Source organism: Anabrus simplex, chromosome 2 (assembly GCF_040414725.1).
Source record: "Anabrus simplex isolate iqAnaSimp1 chromosome 2, ASM4041472v1, whole genome shotgun sequence".
Taxonomy (NCBI): Eukaryota; Metazoa; Arthropoda; class Insecta; order Orthoptera; family Tettigoniidae; genus Anabrus; species Anabrus simplex.
The window spans coordinates 171,749,217-171,771,132 of record NC_090266.1 but is presented as its reverse complement, the minus strand read 5'-3'; the positions used below and the strand labels follow the sequence as shown (position 1 = coordinate 171,771,132).

Here is a 21,916-nt window from a genome sequence, read left to right as displayed (position 1 = left end):
ACCCAGTCCTGGACAAGAGCTGTATCCATCCGTCCTTTCTCTTGAACCCATACATGAAACTTTGCTTTAGGCACTGTTTTTCTTTTGAAAATAACGTACGGTGGCAATTTTCTTCCTTCTGCGGTTATTGCTAGCATGACAGTGCAATGCTGGTTTTCACACCCAATTGTACATACAAGCATGCTGAATTCTCCCTTCTTGTTGATGGTGGTGTTACATGGCATGTCGAAGTTTATCGCGGTTTGATATGCATTGCCAATTTGAGATAAGAGGTAATTTGGTGTTTGTTTTTGCATTGCTATCACATGGCAATGAAAATCTATGATTGGCACTGAAATTGCTTGGCATTCTCTGGCAGAGAGATGTTCGCCTTCACAGACACAATCCCTTTCGTGTCATAAATCTGTGGATCCAACCCTGGCTCACTTTCAGATCCGAACAGCTGATTCCTCCTTTAATCGCTAGTTCACGCGCTTTGAAATGTAGCATCTCGCACGAGATACTAAAGCCATCATTTTTCAACTCTGTAATGTAATGAAGCAACTCGTCTTCCAGCTCAGGAAACTTACCAGTTTTTGGCCCTCTGAATGCCTTTCATATTTGGTTGGTGGTTTCTAGCACTTTGAGTTTAAACCCAGCCGTATATCTCCCACATTTCTCCATAACTTAAAGATCGACTTACATAAGAAAACTTAACTGAGAAACAACAATGAAACATGAAGACAGAATACTGGTACTTATTGACAATACCTAATACCATATCACCTGACTGCCTGGACAGGGAAACAATCCCAGTGCATGCGATCAGCTCTGCCAGACAGGTAGCGATAAGCATTTTAACAAAGATGGAAGAGTGAGAGGGATGATGGCTGAGTGTGACTGGCTGGCTGGAATGCAGCCTTGGGGTGGGGGTTTGCGAGTTAGGTACTTTTTGTTACAACAGCTAACCTCAACCATTCTGCAGATAGAAAGAAATGCAGCTTCCTGTTGTACTGTCAGTATGAAGTACCGTAACAGCAATTGGTACAGTCCCATTATTTAATGTAGGCACGTTCACAGAATACCAAAACTTTATTTCATGTATGTACCATATGTCTTTATGACAACATCAGAAATTAATGTGAGATATATGCGGGAATTCTTTCCTGCAATTTTGAATGTAAAAAAATCTGGTGCGAGATGTACGTGGTGGTGAGTTATATGCGAACAAATACGGTACTTCTCTTTGTTCCTTAATAAACTTATGCTTTCAAAAGTCTGGCTGAGTGATCAGCAACTTGACCTTTGGTCACTGGGACCATGACTTGGAGTACTTCCTCCCTATCTCAAAAACATAACTCAAAGGGAAGTTTGAGACTCAAACTTAGTTTCTGAACCTCTAGGGGCTGCCTGACTGAGGTGGTAAAGGCATGCTCGGTTCACCCAGAAGGACATGGGTTAGATTCGCCGTCAGGAAGTCAAAAAATTTAAGAAAAGAGATTTCCACTTCCAGAGGTGCACATTGCCCTGAGGTTTGCTCAGCCTACACCAAAAATGAGTACCAGGTTAATTCCTGGGGGAAAAGGTGGCCGGGCATAGAGCTAACCACTCTACTCCATCAAGTGTGAGGTTACGGACAGTGGAAGCCTTTACCTTCCACTACTCCAAGGGTCTTCATGACCTGTACGGAGATGACTTTGACTTTCTGAACCTCTCCCTAGTTAGCAGTAGGTACTACTAGATTAGGAGGATCAGCCGGCAGTATGTTGATGCCCAATGAGTGCCCAAATGCCCTCTGTAGCACTCTTCAGAAGAGGCTCCTTTCTTGACTATATTCGTAGATTTCTGATAAGAGTAAAATATAATTGTCACTTAGTGTATCAGAATGTGAGTGTTAAACTCTCAAAACATACTCCATTTATGAAATATTCCTGTGCTAGGTGAAACCAGGAAACCAGCAGGGAAGACAAAGGAAGAATCGACAAGAAAACATGACATGACATGCAGTGGCGGTTTCTGGTATAGCGCAATGGAGCAATGCACCTCCAGTTTATATCAAATTGTACTCAGCTACTTAATTTTCACGATTCCCTTGTCATTCTCAAAGCTCGTGCTAAGCCCATCTGTCCGTAATATACTTGTACTGGCTTTTAATTCATGTGAGCTGCGCATAGTCTGTGGCTGGAGACTCGTCTGGAATGAACCCCCATACAAGGCGGCATCTCCGTCCGTACTTAGGCGAAGGGACCAGTGAGGTGCGGGGGGAAGTCTGTCAGCATTAAGGCAAGACCTGGATATCGCAGAAAAGAATATCCGTGGTGTAGGCATGCGCAGTATGCCACTCTCTCTCAAGTCTGTCGCAAGTCGTGTTGTTGGGGTAAGAAAACTGTAATAGTGTGTGCCTGCCATCTGTTGCCCTTACAGGAATTTAACCAGGCAGCAGAGAATAGTGCACATAATTAGCGCTAGTGTTGAACAGCATCATTACTACCAAAAGTCATATTAAATTGCCAAATTCCAATTGATACCTTGTCCCAAATATATCAATACTTACTAAACATCTGTTTATTTTCCTTCTTTGGAATAATTACTTTTTTGGAGAGAAACATAGCTTAAAAATCATTGAGGCAAAGAGTAGCGGGAAGGTAATACCAATGAAAATGCTAATTGACCAGCTCACACTAGTTCTTAAAATTAAGTTACCAACATTGTGAAAAGTGCGAACATTCATTCCTATAGTTTCCTCGTGTTTTTCAAGTGTGAAACTAGTGTTTGTAAACGTTTGTACTTAGCAATTATCATAATTCGTAACATTATTGTACGCTGTGCAAGCGTGTGAGTGTTTTTCTGCACCGTTGTGCCGTTCTGAAACTTAATTTTTAGGATATAAAGAAGTTACAATCTTTTGTCCGTGTGCGTGTGTGTGTTTTTGTGCGTTGTAGTTACGTCCACAATCTTTGTGCCCCGGAAAGGTAAGGAGCTACATAATGAGTTTGAACAGTGTCCAGATACTTAAGAAGACAAACTTTTCTTGTCTCTCTCTTGAGCGAAAACTTGAGATTAAGAATGCCGGGCGCCCAATGCCTGATCTTGTTATAACGAGGCAGACTAAAAGTAAAAGTAAAGAAATCGTGCGTAAATTCAGAATGGATATATACAAAAGAACTGAGTGGATCTGTGGGTGCGAAGTTACTAACAGGTTGTTTTGTTTTCCGTGTTTATGCTTCGTGAGTGATGAAAGCGAAGGGACTTGGACCAAAGTCGGAGTGGTAGATTTAGGACATTTGTCCCAAAAAATAAAGAAACACGAAAGTTCTAAATCTCATATGCTTGCCCAGTTAGAATTCGATCTTCTGGGAAAACACGATATCCGGCAGCAACTTGATTGTGCTTACAGGCAGTCTGTCGAAAGACACAACGATCAAGTATGGAAAAATCGTTATGTGCTGTCAAAACTTATCGACTGTGTAAAGTTCTGTGGCACGTTTGAGTTGGCATTGCGCGGGCATGACGAAGCAAGTGAATCGTCGAATCCTGGCATATTCCGAGGCCTCGTTAATTTTAGTTCTGAAATTTATGTTGCATTAAAGGACCATCTGTCCAAAGCTACTGTTTTCAAAGGCACCTCCAAAGACATTCAGAATGAACTGCTTTCGTGCATGTTTGAAATCTGTCGCGAGAAAATAAAGAAAGAAATCACAACTGCGCCCTTCATTTCGGTAATCGCAGACGAGACCACCGATATATCAACTACAGCACAATTAGTTATTGTACTGCGCTACGTTCTTCCCAACGGTAAGCCAGTTGAAAGATTTTGGGGTTTCCTCTCACCCGCTAGTCATGATGCTAAGACAATAGCAGAGTGTTTAAAATCTTCTTTGAGCGATGTTGTTGATAGCCCAGATAAGTTAATTTCACAAAGTTATGATGGGGCGAATGTAATGAGTGGTCGCCATTCAGGAGTGCAAGCTCTCATCAGGGAAGATTTTAAGCATGCACATTATGTTCACTGTTATGCCCATTCTTTGAACTTAGTCATGGCACAAGCGACAAGCCAGAATACGGATGTTCGTATATTTTTTGCAGATTTAAGTGAAATCCCCAGCTTTTTTAATAACTCCCCGCAGCGATCAGGTGTATTGACCGAAGTAGTTGGTAGAAGAGTACCTCATGCTACAAACACAAGGTGGAATTTTAAATCAAGGACCGTTGAAGTAGTTTACGAGAACAGAGATGCCCTCATCGAATGCCTGGATCAACTGGAAACTACCTCTCGACAGCCTAACACCATATCGCAAGCAAGAGGTTTGCGTTTAAAATTGGAGCACCCGTTATTTCAGTTCTGGTTGGCTGTTTTCCATCAGATAATGCCTCATGTGGACATTTTATACAGTCAGCTACAAAAGTGAAATTCAGATCCGTTGGAAGTCAAAGGCGCACTTTCAGGTTTCGAGGCTGCTATAAAAATGGTTCGGGAAAATAAAATTGACCACATCGCTGATGAACATGATATACTGCCCCCGCCAGTGAAGGTATCACGAGGGCCGCTGCGTACCTCGAAACGAGTTGCGGCAAAAGAAGTTTGTGACACAGTCATTCTTCAAGCAAAGGAACGGTTTCAATTCACAAACCACCTTCTTGCAGCAAACTTGTTTCAAGCTGAAAATTTCGGCAGCTTTGAGAAGCAGTTTCCCCACTCACTTCTGTACAAAGCGTGTGAGGCCTACCCATTTCTCGACAAACCGAAACTGAGAACCGAACTTGAAATATTATACATGAGAAATGATTTTCGAACTGTTTCTGGGGCTACGACTTTGTTGCAGTTTGTTTTAGAAAATAAGTTGCAGAGTGTCTTTGGTGAAAGCATAAAACTTTTAAATATAGTTATTACTATTCCCATGACGACATCTGAAGCAGAAAGGTGCTTCTCAACCCTGAAAAGAATAAAGACTTTCTTGCGCAGCACAATGACCGAGGATAGACTTAATGCTCTTGCTATGCTGTCAATTGAAAAGGACTTGGTTCGAGACTCTGTGGACTTCAACGAAGCAGTTATAGATAAATTTGCATCCCTCAAGGAGCGCAGGATGGATTTTTTGTATAAGCTGTCTACATAGGGTAAGTCGATTGTGAAACATTTCTAATTTTGCATGTGGTAAATATCGGCATGTATTTTCTGCTTCTCTCGTATTCGATCACATTTTCAAAACTTCTATCATCTTATTTTGGGAGGTTATGGCCCACGACGGGAGAGGTGGAGGGGGGGGGTGCAATTTTTTTCTTCTGTTGAACCCCCAGTGACGAAAGTCACGCGCCGCCACTGATGACATGATCATTGAGGGATACCTAATCTACTTTTATAAATATCAGTATCATGAAATTCTATACATCTAAAAGTATGCAGCATTTCTGACATTAGAAACTATAGTTGTCTGCAATCCCTCCCCTTTTCCCATTACAGTATTATGCTTACACTCATACTAATAGATCCTGTCAAACTAATGTCTATTTAATATTATTTCTAATTCAGTTCGTGAGATATAAATGGCTTAGGTCAGTTAGGAGTAATATACTATATTTTGATCGATTAATATGATAAGTAATTATGGGTGGAAGAGAAGGTCAGGGACCATCCAAGTTATCACTTAAAATAGTTACTCATGTCTCTGATGCTTTAAGTATAGATTAAGTCTACAAACATTTTAACATGGAAGTCTGTCATTAAGTGCCTTGATTATTTTGGATATAAATGATGTCATGATAAGTGGGATATTTAAAATGAGTTATTGGTAATTGCTATGATGACCATTGAGCCACAGCTTTTGGATAGAGCAGGATTTAGAGTGTATGGGCCCCTAGTCCGAAGACTTGGTTCCTCCCCCGCCCACACCCCGACCCCCACTCCACCTCCTCTTTGTGCCTGAGTCTTCTGTATGAAATATCCCACTTTTTTTTGTTTTTACTCAACAATGGATTAAAGTTTTTGGCCATTAATCATTTTCAGTTTGTAACAAATAAAACACCATGTTAAAAACCTGAAAGTGATTTGTTTGAAATATGAGTGCTAAAACCCTAAGACATAAATTCACCAAACTCTTCATAAATAATTTAATTAACTATGAACAATTTATCTATCATTTCAGTTTTGTATAGTATTTACTTTGTTTGTTTACTAACATACATACAGAATAATAATGATATGAAAGAAGTCATAATTCATTATTTGTAGAAATAATGAGGAAAATATTATTTACTACACATGCTGCTGATTGAAACTTTATGTTATGCATACTGGTAACATGATACTTAAGATTAAACATTAAAAATAATTTATTGACTTGAAACTTTCCAACATTTCTTATTCTATTATATAAGGATGAGGGGCTGCCTGGCCAAGACGGTAGAGGCGTGCTCGGTTCACCCGGAAGGACGTGAGTTCGATTCTCGCCAGGAAGTCGTAAACTTTAAGAAAAGATATTTCCACTTCCGGAGGTGCACATGGCCCTGAGGTTCACTCAGCCTACACCAAAAATGAGCACCAGGTTAATTCCTGGGGGCAAAGGCGGCCGGGTGTACAGCTAACCACTCTACCCCACCGAGTGCCGAGGTTACGGATAGTGGAAGCCTTTACCTTCCACCCTTCCAGGGGCCTTCATGGCCTGCAAGAAGATGGCTTTGCTTTTTTGCTTTTCCTTTTTTTTTTTATAAGGATGACAGCAGGAAATGAAAAACTAAGAATTTGTATATTCAAGATTATTATTAATAAAATAATGCCATTACCTTTGAACATGTTTAACTTGTGAATATTTTCCTTGTTTTGTACTTTATTTTTATTTATCTTTTTATGATGTGGGCTTCATTGCTGTAGCCTAGTCAGCCTTAGCCTTATATCCAGCCCTGCTTTTGGAGGATGACATCAATGTATACCAGCGGGTAGTTTCCCATGAAATACTAGTGTACGATGCTGAAGTTGTTTAGTGTCTTCCCTACCCTACTGTTATCACTACAGCTTTCTGTTTCCCTTTCCTTTCCTTTCCTTTCCTTTCCTTTCCTTTCCTTTCCTTTCCTTTCCTTTCCTTTCCTTTTAATATGTTGCCAGTATCTTCAGCTCTGTTTGAAAGAATAACTTGAAGCAAATATTTTCCCAATGTGATAAATGTGGTTTGAAGCTCTTGTGTGAGCCAAAGGAACTGTCAATATGAAAGTATAGAGTAATAGAGAAATAAATAAGTAATTAATAGAGTAATAAATAAGTTACAAGATTGTGAGGAACTGCAAAATGACCTCGATAATGTTGTGAGATGAACAGTACGCAATGGTATGATGATAAGCAGGGTTATAAGTCAGGTTGTGAGTTTCACAAATAGGAAAAATCCTCTCAGTTTTAATTACTGTGTTGATGGGGTGGAAGTTCCTTACGGGGATCATTGTAAGTACCTAGGTGTTAATATAAAGAAAGATCTTCATTGGGGTAATCACATGAATGGGATTGTAAATAATGGGTACATATCTCTGCACATGGTTATGAGGGAAATTGGAGGTTGTGGTAAGGATGTAAAGGAGAGGGCATATAAGTCTCTGGTAAGACCCCAATTAGAATATGGTTCCAGTTAGGGTTGCCATAATTGTCTGCCACAAAACCGGGACAAATACATATTAGCAAATAATTCCTATGCTTCACTGTACCTACGTGATCTTTGATGTCACTTTTCCCCCATGTGCAATCGAAAAATAGCAACTGTAAAGAAAAATATTATTTTTTAATTACCAAGTCGGACTTCAGGTAAACGGTAAACCGTAAACAAAATTCTTTCATCAATCATTTGTTCTATTTCTTATATAAAAAAATAAAAGAAACTTACTTGCATAGTTTACATTCCGCCTCATATTCGCTTCTACCTCATTTTATTGAAGGAAAGTCTTTGGCATATTCATCTTTAAATTTCGTTTTCCATTTCGATGCCATGCTTAAAAATGTTAAATATTCACTCACTCAGAATATCACACTGAATTTAATCGATTCCTACAGATTATTTTTCTTCGAACATAGAATAGAACAAGATTCTTTCCAGTATTCTAATTGAAAACAGTCTGTAACACCGGAAGTACGTAGAAAGAAGAGATAATTCGATAGTCTACTTTGACTACTTCATGGATAAGATCGATAAGGTAAAATTTAATGGATACTTCTTGAGTCTCGACCATTCAATTTACTCAAAGTTTTAAGAGATTGGACGGGCGTTTAAATTGTATTTCCATTAGGAGTAAAGGAATTACTTTTTTTAAATCCAGGACTTTTAGTCAGCCGGAGGGGACATTATTTATACCACTCTAATCCGGGACAATCCTGGTTTTCCGGGATGTATGGCAACCCTAGTTCTAGTGTACGGGACCCTCACCAGGATTACTTGATTCAAGAACTGGAAAATTTCCAAAGAAAAGCAGCTCGATTTTTTCTGGGTGATTTCCGACAAAAGAGTAGTGTTGCAAAAATGTTGCAAAGTTTGGACTGGGAAGACTTGAGAGAAAGGAAATGAGCTGCTTGACTAAGTGGTATGTTCTGAGCTGTCAGTGGAGAGATGGCATGGAGTGACATTAGTAGACAAATAAGCCTGAGTGGTGTCTTTCAAAGTAGGAAAGATCGCAATATGAAGATGAAGTTGGAATTCAAGAGGATAAATTGGGGCAAATATTCATTCATAAGAAGGCGAGTTAGGGATTGGATTAACTTACCAATAAACTTCAATAAATTTCCAATTTCTTAGTAATCATTTAAGAAAAGACTAGGAAAACAACAGAAAGGGAATCTGCCACCTGGGCGACTGCCCTATGTGCAGATCAGTAGTGATTATTTGAATTATATTGCAAGTTAATTATGTTTAAGTACTACATGTACAGTCATTTTATTTTTCTTGTTTCAGTACTTCGAAAGAACAAGCAACGTGTTTGAAACATTAGTGAAGTGCAACCATGTAGATGATTTTGAAAGTGCAGCATCTACATTGCATGAGCTACAGGAGAGCCAAGTCACCACAGGTCAGTCTGTAGTATTCTCTTAACCCTGGAACCATACACTGAGTGTCACAGGGAAATTTCATTTCACAGTAACTTGGTGTTCGCAACCCCTATAGTCTCCTACCTCCGTAACTTTTCTTTGACCTTCGTACTCTCTCAGATTGTACACTAATTCTCTTCGGTGACGACTGCTTGTATGTCAAAACATATGTTTGGGGCATATATTTTGCCGGTGTACAGTTAATGTAGCCAGTTTTGTTTTTCATACTTTTTTAACATGTACCTTAATACCTTGTGATAAGAGAGTTTGAAATCGCTTGCCATGAAAGCGATGAACAAATTTTACCAGAATCATATACCATAGGTCTGAGCCTGATATCCTCAATGATTTCTTCGATGCTCCACACAACTATGGAAGTAAATATTTTTGAAGAAGTTGATGTGATAGATTATATACCTTTTCTCCTTGTGCTTCAGATGAACTTATTTTTGCACTGGCAGAAAATTAATGAGAACCATATAGTAGTACCATAAACCAAACGGTGGAATTTTTTTTAATGTAATCTTTTTAATTTTATTCATTACCAGTGGTTACAGAGCTGTTCTAATTTGCATGAATATATTGAAAATAATCCATTTCAATGATTTCATTGCATTTTAAAATAAATCGTAAGTGTGAATGTGTAAAATACGTGGTTTCTTTTGTGGAGTAGTCAGTGGCTTGGTGTACGAGTAGTGTCCCTGAAACATAGGTGTATGGTTCCAGGGTTAATTAGCTGTAATTAGTTATGCACAGTGGAATGGCATGGGGATTTTCTGGGTGTTGCCAGTTCGAAACTGATACAGTTGAGGAGAGTATGAAGTTCCTTTGAGTGTTCTACTAACACGACTTTCTTTTTTTTCAAATACAATGTCCATTATAAAGAAATCACAGGAATAGAACCAGCTTTTGGGTGGTTAGGCCATGTGCATTTTCAGAGGTGCCCAGATATGCCATTCGGGCTCATCAGTTGGAATGACACAACTCTCCAAGACTCTGCATACTGGCTAACCAAATGTTAACTATGAAAATAAAGAAAATGACAGAAAGCGTGACTAACAAATGGTAAATAAGTTAATCTGCAAAGGACAGCTGAATGAGAAAATGATGGAACAAACTAGATGGAAAAATATTCTAGACCTGGTACTGATAAAACCAGATGAGCTCTATGGAGAAACAGAAGTGATAGATGGTGTAAGCGATCAAATGATCATGAAGCTGCTTTTGTCGTAGTTTAAAATAAATGTGATAGAAAGGAAGGTTGTAAAAGTGGGGATGGATTTAAAGCAACTTTTGAGAAGTGTGAAAACAGGTACGTATATTTAAAGGTGGTTTTGTATACGTTTCGAGTCAGTCCCAATTCCTGCACTTTTCTCCAGAGACATTCATATGGAAATAACATCCATGCACTTGGACAGATGGGAATACATCTCATAATGCAGAAATAACTGCAGGTTCAAAGTCAACTGTCACATTCTAATGGTTCCATTGTGAAACATGTTCTGGTATATTACAAAACAGGAGTATATAGGTTTTTTATTTGGTAAAAATGCAAAGGCCACTGGATGGACGTTGGATCCATTTTCAAACTTCCTAAGTCTGCATGAATTGTGTATATTTGAGAAAACTGGATGCTATAGCTTTCAAAGGTCCCATCCATGAAAGTCTTATTTACTATTCAGAACTTCTCTTCCTGCTTTGCCACTAAAAACTATGATCCTTTCTTCTGACTTGTCGTCACTTATATCAAAACTGCTACCGTCCTTCATATTTAATATTTCTGCTTGAAGCTCAACTTTTTGAGATGATTTTGGTTTGTTTTGATTTCCTAGTAGTTTTCTGTCAGTGGTGAATTGGCGTGGAATGACATGAGTAGAAGAATAAGCTTGAGTGGTACTTTTGAAAGTAGAAAAGATCACAATATGAAGATAAATTAGGAATTCAGGAGGACAGGTTGGGGCAAATATTAATTTATAGGATAAAGAGTAAGAGACTGGAATAAATTATCAAGGGAAACGTTCAATAAATTTCCAAGTTCGTTGAAAATATTCAAGAAAAAGTTAGGTGAACAATTATAAATGTAAATATGAGGTAGACAATTGATAGTATATCTGCCACCTGGATGACCGCCCTAATTGCAGATCATTAATTTATTTATTTATTTATTTATTTATTTATTTATTTATTTATTTATTTATTCATTCATTCATTCATTTATTTATTTATTTATTTATTTATTTATTTATTTATAATGTCCTCTTCTCTGTTTGCTGTCCTGGTATTTCCATGACAAAAATATACCCTCGATTATGCAGGTCACCTAACTCTTCAAAATATATTTTTAGAAAACAAAGTATTTTCCTTTCATGCTCTCTTCTTCGCCTGATTCAGTGACTTGTGCACTTCCAAAAGAGCGTCATCTGGAGCTCCACATAGATGCTCATTTGAACTAAGTACGTTGGCGTCTTTCATCTTAATCGTTCCTCGACACTGCGTTGATCTTTGTTTTGACAGCGCCAAATCATAGTTCCATCTTCACTTGTTTTCTTCATGGTATACAGGTAATTTTTAAGAAGGGCACATGGTTTACCATGGCTGGTCGTTGTAACTTCCATATCTAACAAATAACAGCGTAAACACACAAAGCGCCCAAACTGAACACTAGGATAGTTAGAGCAGTACTGAGGGTGGTAAAGAGAAAGTTGGAAGGGTAAACTAGAAGGAAATTACAATGCATAGGGAATTCCAGTGGTTACTTAACAGTTTGAAAGTCCAGTGGTCACTGATAAGGGAGGAGGTGAGCCATGACTCACGGGGACCAGGTAGTCGCTTGGACAGAATACTTAAACTAGGCACGATTTACATCGATTTTATTGTGGGCGTGATTTTCACTGAGTGCGATCTATGTACAACCCATGTGGGGTCATCGTGGAATAAATTAGAGTTATAAAACATAACAATATTTTAAAGGAGATATTACTAGGGTTACCAGATGCTTTGGCAGAATGTGGGGCTCAATGCTCTTAGGACATTGGGAAATTATTCACTAAAAGCAAAAAATTGTGGAAATAAGCAATATTTAGTGCATGCTATCCCCACATTAAATATACTAAGAACAAAATCAGTCTTACTTTTACAGTAAAACATCATTTATATTTAAGAGATATACTGATTTGTTGCAAAATATCTTGTCTGTTTAAAACATGATCAAAACTCAGAGCAGTTTGTGAGTTTGGAGTTACATTTAACCAAAAGTGTACCCTTCATAGTGTCCACCAAGAGTCTGTTTCTCTCATCTGTACATTTAGCGGAAATCAATGAAAAAAATCCAATCTACATTTGCATTATGTGCAGAAATAGTGAGAAATTACTCTCCAGTGTTCAACAACACACAAAGGCACTAACTAAACTAGAACTATCGACTAGCACTAAAATATATCTTCCATTTACCATTAGATGACCACATTTCAAGGTTTGATCTGTTTTGTTCAAGAAATTGGTTTAAATTACATACATTAAATTAAATTGCAACCCCACATGGGTTGTACGTAAATCGCACTCAGTGAAAATCACGCCCACAATAAAATCGATGTAAATCGTGCCTAGTTTAAGTATTCTGTCCATCTAGAAAACCATATTTCATCTTCAAAAACAATTTTTTTTTTACATGACAGGGGATACAGTTTTGAACCACTGAATGTTTTGAATTTCTAAAAAAAAGTGGAGGACATTTAGGAATTTTAAGAAATTCCTCCTGGACACCATATGGAAGGTTAAAATGTAGGGCACATCCAGAATTTTCCAGACATCCGGTAACTCTAGATATTACACTCACTAAATAATTTTTCTTTTCTGTTACAGAGATACTGGAGCGTGAAGTGCTACGTGAAGGAGAGAAACTGGCAGACATACTGAGCATGCCAGTAAAGGATGCATTGGGGCGTGATGTGGCTGTCAACTATGAGAGTGATATAATGAATGTCCATGACCTCTTAGATGCTATTTGTGCCCGCAAGAGTATATTTTGTGATAGCGTTGAATTACAAAAGTTAACTCTAGAACAAATTTCACATGTTCATGCATACGAGAAAGATGCAAGCCAAGCAGTTCAGTGGTTAGATGACTTATTTCATGTCATGTTGAAAGATCATATGCATGTAGGATGCAGTGTACCTGAAATCCAGCAACAGAAAGATGAACACCAATCATTCCAAGAAACTGCAAAGGTATAGAGTGCCTACTTCCTGAGATGAGATTATCCGTCTGTGAAATGTTTTTATAACTATTTTATTGTTTCCTTCTAATGGTATGAAAGAAAAAACAATTACATAATTCCAGCAACACAGGTTTCCTTTGTATGATAATATTTATATAAAAGGTGAAGGAAATTGTTAGTATATTTAGCCTGAGTTATACAATTTCAAATTTGATTGTACATTTAATTCCATGACATAATTATCTGAGCATTTTTCATTCCTATCTCTTAAGTATGGCAGAAAATGTGTCAAAAGTCATGTGGTAAAATACAGAAGTTTCAAATGGAATTTAAAATGACATACAAGTTAAGAAATTACTTTTAAAAAACACTGTTTTGAATCATATTAATTTAATTTCATGTAGCTATTTCTATAAGTAAAATACTTGAAAGAATTTTACTTATTGTTATCTTCAACACGGAACAAATATGAGATTAGTTACTTGTAGCTATTTCTAGTCGAGTGCAGCCCTTGTAAGGCAGACCCTCTGATGAGGGCGGGCGGCATCTGCCATGTGTAGGTAACTGCGTGTTATTGTGGTGGAGGATAGTGTTATGTGTGGTGTGTGAGTTGCAGGGATGTTGGGGACAGCACAAACACCCAGCCCCCAAGCCATTGGAATTAACCAGTGAAGGTTAAAATCTCCATCCCAGCCAGGAATCGAACCCGGGACCCTCTGGACCAAAGGCCAGCACGCTAACCATTAGCCATGGAGCCGGACTTAATGTCAAATGGATAACAACAACAACAATGCATTTTCATCTTTATTTATGTAACATGAATTCGGCACTGCTGAAGTTCCATCAGAGGGACTGATACAGTATGTTTTGTTGTTTTGTCTCATATCAAAGTTGTTGTCTTGTCTCATGTCAATGTTCCATCGAAATAACAATATTAGACAATAAGTCTACATGTCAAGTAGGAGGTCTGTGAAGTGTTGTCCTGAATAAGAATGTAAAATGGGCAGGCACATTTCTAACATTGAAATAAGACATATCTATACTGATAGGGCCTATCTTGATGGACCTTACCATCTTGCCATGAGAAGGACAGGTATAAGAACAAGCAAATTGGGTGAGGTGATGTGTTGTGTAGCTATGAACTTGCATTCAGCAGAAGGCACAAACTCTATTATATGACTACATTTAGGTAGAATTGTTTGATTTATTGTATTGTGATAGTTCAAAAAGTTATGTACCGGTATCTTCTGACAGTGATATGAATGTTGAAATATCAGGTGATGATGAATGCTATGATATTAGTGATCAAAGTGAAGGGTGATATGGGCAGTAATGGAGACATCCAGCTTGTTTTAGTAGACTATACACATCATTTATGTCCATAAATACTGTGTTGACCGTGACTGTTAGATTTAGATGTCTTTACTACTTGCAGTTTGCTTAGGATATAATGGAATAGCCCTAGTCAGTCTCATTATCTGTCCGGTTCCATGGCTAAATGGTTAGCATGCTGGCCTCTGGTCTAGAGGGTTCTGGGTTTGAATCCCAGCTAAGACAGGGATTTCAAGCTTCATTGGTTAATTCCGATGGCTCAGGAGGGCTAGTGGTGTGTGCTGTCTTCATCGTTAGAATTCATCCTCATAGACGCACAGGTCGCCTATACAGCGTTAACTTTAAAGACCTGCACCAGGCCTCTTTGGAGGTCACATGCCATATTATTAGTCTCAGAGTAACTCTAGGACCTAACAACAACACCGTGGTGAGCAGATTTTACACACAGAGGCTTAACAGAAAGTAAGGAAGTTTATAGTTTTACGTGGCTGTTGATATCATGATCATAGCTATGCACTTCCAGTTTGATGAGGATTCTGAATCACAGAGATGTGACTTTTCATTTCAAGAATCCTACGTACATTGCATTGGTCGGGATTTGAACCGGAGCTGCCTTGCAAAGGCTTAACCAACCAGTATGCATTTTAGATGGATGATGTACATAGTGTACATACTAACAAATATATGCATAAAAATACCTGCCTACAAACCCGTAACTGATTGTTAGTTACTTCTTAATTACTTCATTGAAAATAATATGCAACTGTGGATGCTGTCCTTTATACCGTGCATAATTTTTTTTTTGCATATTCCGGTCTAGTGCATTTTTTATTTGTTGTGTGTAAGTATGTACATTATTCATTATGAAGGGTATATACTAAGAAAATAGTGTGCAGTCAGCTATGCAGAAACAACAGAAATGCAACAAAAGGACAAAGTTGGTCACTTAGGATTTGGAACAAAATGTTGTTAATTGTGTGGCAGGTCAGTATCATGTGTAGCCACCTCGGGTCTTGATGCATACTGGAACACACCGAGGCACACTCAGCACCAAAGAATTTAACTTGTTTCGGAGCACATTATCCTACTCTTGGATAGCAGCTTCAATCAGTTCGCTAAGTTAGCAGGAGGATTAAGACGGTGGACAGTTGCTCACTATAGTTCATGCCATGCATGTACAACACAGTTCATGTCTGCAGAATGTGCCATGCATCTTGAGGAACTGATTGACCACTCTGGCTCGATGGGTACAGGTACTAGTGTAAAGCGCTCACCCACAATGGCAGCAAATCTGTAACTTCAGGTTGGAGAATGTTATCTCTGTATATCACACCAGTCATGTTACCCTGGATAGAAATTAGAGGCATAAATTGACCAAACCTGATCCCTCTCCTAAACATGACATAATCATCTTGCTGCTGATAGTTCTCCAGGATGAAGGGCTTGTTTTATCTCTCACTGGATTGTCTCCAAACTCTCCAGCAACTTGATGTAGGCATTCTGTTACAAATTACCTGTCATCTCATATAATTCTGCATAATTGAAACACACTCTAGAACATTATAGGGCCACCTCCAACTTGAATCACATATTACACACAGCCCTCTTCAAAGGCTTCCAAAGGTCTGTGATGAACATGATGCCTAGCATCATTCATATAAAGGCAGAAATGTGATTGTCTGACCAGATAGCATGTCTCTAGACCTTCACAACCCACTATTTATGTCTCCTTGTCCACTGTAACCAGTGAACTTCTTTGAGCAGACAATTCTCTTCCTCACTAATTTCACATTGATTTAAGTTATATAATTAAACACTTGAATTTAATCATTGCCCCAGAGGAGTGTGACAGGCCTCGGCAGCCGCCACAATTCCTATCCTCGCCGGAAGATGGGGGCTTCATTCATTCCATCCCTGACCCGGTCAATGGCTGGAAAACAGGTTGTAGGTGTTCAATTTTCAATTAAACACTTGAAAATAGTTTTAAAAGCCTGTACGTCTGCAACATCTAAAAATAATTTAATAATTTAAAGTGAGGTATTCTGTCAAAGAATTGTATCCCTTAGCTATGTTGCCGGTGCAAGTCTTGGGTGTCTCGAGCTGTGTCTATCTACCTTCCCTTGCACAAACTTTGTCACTCATATTTAGTGACTCTTCTTTTGTGATCCCTTCGCCAGTCTTCGGTTTAATGCCATATGTCAAAAGCACCTTTTCTTTCTTTCTTTCTTTCTTTCTTCTTTGGTTATTACCCATGCTTTACTTCCATAAAGTGCTACAGTCAACACACATGTCTTCAGGAACAATTTTCTAATAAGCATATTTGTGATTGATGAAATCAAATTTCTTCTGTCTTAATAAAGACCTTCCTTGCTTGAGCAAGTCTACAATTAAATATTTCTTTGCCGGGCAATTTGAAATACATGCCAGTGACTTCATGTGAAGCTGAAAGGTTTTTTCTATATATAAGAACAAACTAACAGACAGAAGGCATTCGATATAATGCAGAAAATTTGGAAACCAGTTATTAATTGTGCCTCCAAATGAAATTTAGAGGTTGAACAACATCTGCAATTTTTTTTTTTTGTTTCTTTTTCTGTAACAAGAATACATCAAATAAAGCTTAGATATTAAGTTACATATTTTTTATTTATTACATATTTAACTATATATTTTTTCAATTTTAGCTACATATTTATGTACATATTTCTCATCTTTATGTTACATATAATCTGGGCTCTATTTATCACTAAGTGATATGGGAGATATGGCTTCCTTTTTACAACTTATTTGTTAATTTAGCATATGGCTTATACAGACAATATCAGTAATATATATACATATACCAGTATATATACATGTTTACCAGGGGCGGTGCGTGGTATTGTTGCAGGGTTGCACAACTCCCAATAATTTTGCACTTCATTTGTCGTCTTTTCTTCTAATGTTTTAGCTTAATAAAACTAACATGTATTCGAAAACACGTTAAAATCAACCATCTTCAGTCGTTCGCTGTACTAATGCTTCGTAACGGACCAACAAACGCTGCTGGCTTCGAATCAAACTCAGGGGGTTTGTTTTTCCTACGGCAACTCCCTAGCGGACAGCGCGGCACAATGCACCTCAGCAGGTACGAGCCTGAGCCTGCATAGCATGAGGTAGCATGCTCGCCAGTGTCGGTCTCAGGGAGTTGCACGAGACTAGCAAGTCCCCTACCGAGAAACAGTTCCAAATGTCCCCGTTAGATTGCGCCACTCTGCGGAGATTACTTCATTCCTGCTTTCTCTCCTCTCGCAAAAGTAATTCATTTCCATTTTTAAATTTACAAATTTATTTACGTTGCACTGACGCAGATAGGTCTTATGGTGATGATGGGATAGGAAAGGGCTAGGAGTTGGAATGAAGTGACGGTGGCTTTATTAAGGCACAGCCACAGCATTTGCCTGGTGTGGAAATGGGAAACTGCGGAAAACCATCTCTAGGCCTCCCGGCGGTGGTGTTCGAACCCACTATATCCCGAATGCAAGCTTACAGGTACGCAACCCTCACCGCATGGTCAACTTGCCGGATAATTTCTTTTCCACGCCATACCAGACCACCCACAATATTACCAGTATCTTGCTTAAATGAAAAACAGAACGGCAAAATTTTCAATTCAAGTGAAGCAAAAGTAACTGTGCCAGACTGAGTGGCTCAGACGGTTGAGGCGCTGGCCTTCTGACGCCAACGTGGCAGGTTCAATCCTGGCTCAGTCCGGCGGTATTTGAAGGTGCTCAAATATGTCAGCCACGTGTTAGTAGATTTACTGGTATGTTAAAGAACTCCGGAACCTCAAAAGGTCGTTAGTGGGACGTAAAGCCAATAACATTATTATTAAGAGTAACTGTAGTTACATTGTGTACAGAGCCTCTTATTTCCTGGATTGTAATTAACAGATATATTACAGTTTTAGTAGGAATGTAGTTCATTACTATAACGGTAACAGAGTTTCTTGTTATTTCTGTTAAGCTATAAAAATGTGACACTGAAAATGTTGGTGCAACACCCAGCTTCAGATACCACCAGCCGCCACTGATATTTACTGATGAGAAACAAAGTAATTTGTGCTTCACAACTGAATATAATGGGTGGGAATAAAGTTGGGAGGTAGTACTGTATACCTTCCAACAGATTTCTTTCTAACAATTTTTATGATACCTCACCTTATGATGAGCTCACATTCGCTATAAAATGGAATTACGAATCTTTACCTCTGAGGTACAGATATATTGTGCTGTTGTACAAGACAGTACACTACTACAGGGTCTCTCATATAAACTCAGACCGAGCGCATGGTGTTTGTACTCTGCACTACGGCAGTTGCCTCGGCCAAACTGTATACATGCTTAAGTCTTATATGAAATCTTATAAAAATGCCGGAAGTGTCGTCCTTCCTGGGTTATACAGCCATTGTATCTGGTAACCACATTCTGGTTGACACAAATGAGTTCTGCCACTAATGTTTCTGATTTCATTCGTAATGTTTTCTTCCAGTTCCTCCAATATGTGAGGATTTGCTCTCAGGTTCACTAGGCTAATTGGCGAAAGTCGCAATGACAGTTAAAATAGTATAAATCATACCTATTGCACAATGCGTAGACATAAACAACCATTGTTTATGTTATTTTTATTATTTGCCTGAAAGGATCATCTTAATTGCAGACAATATGGACTGCAACAAGGACAAACTTCCACCCGAAACAATCTAAAACTTTAAACACGCATACGCCCCGCTGAGGCACTCAGTCTTGGCTTGGCAGCCATTCAGAGTGGAGCTACCATTGGATGTTACCTCCAAGTGCGAAGTGCGCGCAGTTATTCGGTTTTTGAACGCAAAAGGCACTGAACCGATTGAAATCCATCGCCAATTGATGGAAGTGTATGGTGAGTCATGCATGGATGTCAAAAATATTTGTAAGTGGTGTAGAGAGTTTGCAGCCGTTCGGAGTGAAATTCAAGACAAACGAACAAAGGAGTGGGAGACTGTCAATTTCCATCGAGACAGTCGTGAAGGTTGAGCAAATCATGCGTGAAGATCGCCGGATCACCCTGGATGATCTCTGCACTCTGGTTCCTGAGGTTTTCCGAAGCGCCACTCACAACTTCCTGAACAGCACGGCGGCGAGCTGGTATGACATGGGCATACAAAAACTGTCACAGCGTCTACAAAAATACATTGACCAAAATGGTGATTATGTAGAAAAATAAGTAAATTTTCAAGTTGTAAAATGACGTAAACCATTATAGAACTAAACAGGTCTATGTATTTATAGACTGGCGACTGATGCTTGCGTGGTCAAACATGTGCACGCTGCTTGCAAGGTCAAGAACTATGCCTCCAGTACTGTAGCTTACGTATTGAAGAGTAAAAACGCCACTTGGACGGTCTTAATTTATATGAGAGACCCTGTATTAGAGTCTTGCAATGCATTTATTATGAAAAATTGCTTGTCTGCATATATATGCTAACAGGAAGAAAAAGATACATATTCTCGGTTAACAATATCTTTCAGTGACTTAATTTTTATGCATGATTGTTCTAATAGAGGCAAATATTTTATTGATGAGTGATCAGTTTCATGTACAATCCTGACAATTGGTGTGGTTCCTGACATGTAATATTCTTAGTACTAATTTTTATTGCCTAAAAATCATTTTAATTTTATCTACTGGAAACCTAGGCAGGCTGTTAAAATTATTATGAACTGCTATGTCCAGGGCACATATGAGTATGGCTGTCAGTTGTTGAGTGCAGCGTTGGCACTTCGGCAATCTTGTAAGCTTCCTACAGAGGTTAATACTATACTTACACAGAAACTATGGCAGTCTTGGAAGCGGTTGCAGAACATTGGGCAGGAACAGATGACACGATTACGGGTGTCAGCTGTCTTCCACCGTAGTGTTGAGGAGGTAAGTGATATATGACATGCTTGATTTAGAAGGTGATACTTGTCAAAGCTGTCTAGCAATTATTTGACATTCTGGATTAGTCCATTTCATTTCTACTGAAATTTACTACATCATACCATTACAAAATTGTTGCTCTGTATAGATGTGTTGAATAAATTTATAAAGTCCATGAGACAACACTTTTATCAAGGTAATTCTATCAGTGTTGGATGGAGGTTATCATAGACCACAATACTAACATGAATGTCTTTTGGGTAGTTGCAATTAAATCAACTGGTTTGTGTAAAACAACAGGATAAACCAAAAATATTGTTACACGTAGCAATTCTCTTCAAGTGGGCAATAAAATTAGTTAACAATTTTCAGCTTCTATTTTGTGTCAACATGAAAAATACATAAACCATGTTTCTTATATCTAAATAAAACAGAAAATCTAGATTTTTTAAAATTGTTGATATTACCAGGAGTTCGTACTTTTTTTAATAACATATTTTCCAACATTAAATCTTAATCCTCTGTAGTGAAAAATGCATTAATAAATTACACACATTTTAATATAAATCATAATTTCATGAAACATACAATTTGAGGTTGCTCAACATTTTTGTATTCATAAATTAAAAGACTAGAGAATCTTATTTGGTAGGAAGCATTCCAGTCATAAGCCGTGTAATTTGTTGTTGGGTACTGTGAAGCCAGGCATTGTTAACTTCAGAACAAGGCACTGACTTTTGCTTGTCAGACTGACTTACATACATCAATCATCCATCTCTAAACATTGCTCATTATATAGACCTCATACAGTTAATAGACTTCCTCAATGTGGATACAATGATTTCCAGTTTTGTGCAACAATCTTCATCATTGTCTTATGGATCTGAGCCTACTGCCTACTATAAAATATTAATTCAGTACACTTGCAAAATATATGTAATAATATTACTGGGATATGAAGGAAACTTCTTGGCTGTATTTCCAAAAACTAGATAAGAAGGGAATGTATTAAATGGTTTCCTCATTAGTTTTTTATGGACAGGTTGAATGTAAAAAATTGATAATGGAAATCACTGATGTGGAGACAGTAGTGAATTATGGAAAATATTTGGCAAGTAAAATTTCAATTATATTTTCAAATTGCTTGATGACCTACCTGCTACAATAAATTATTATGGTTTTTCCCTTGTGGGTATGGAAGTATGAAATATCCTATTATGAAAGCAGTGGCAGGACCATTGTAGATTAGTAGCCTAGAAGTACTCAATTCTGCTTTGTGAGGTTGTATTAAAATAGCCTCAGATTATTTCTGGTTGTTTACATTTCAAATGTATATTTAGATTTAATATTCTAAGAAGGGAAAGTGTCAGAGTAATTAGTATCTATCAACTTCA

General features: G+C 38.1%; 1 protein-coding gene across 1 annotated transcript in view; it reads left to right on the top strand.

The window, feature by feature from the left end:
* The window catches only part of LOC136863973 (titin), a 982,878-nt gene that overhangs the window by 64,017 nt on the left and 896,945 nt on the right, over positions 1-21,916 (top strand). The window contains exons 6-8 of the mRNA XM_067140442.2: positions 8,901-9,015; positions 12,896-13,260; positions 20,337-20,528. Of these exons, the coding sequence (XP_066996543.2) occupies positions 8,901-9,015; positions 12,896-13,260; positions 20,337-20,528 (672 nt within the window). The remainder of the gene's footprint in view (positions 1-8,900; positions 9,016-12,895; positions 13,261-20,336; positions 20,529-21,916) is intronic.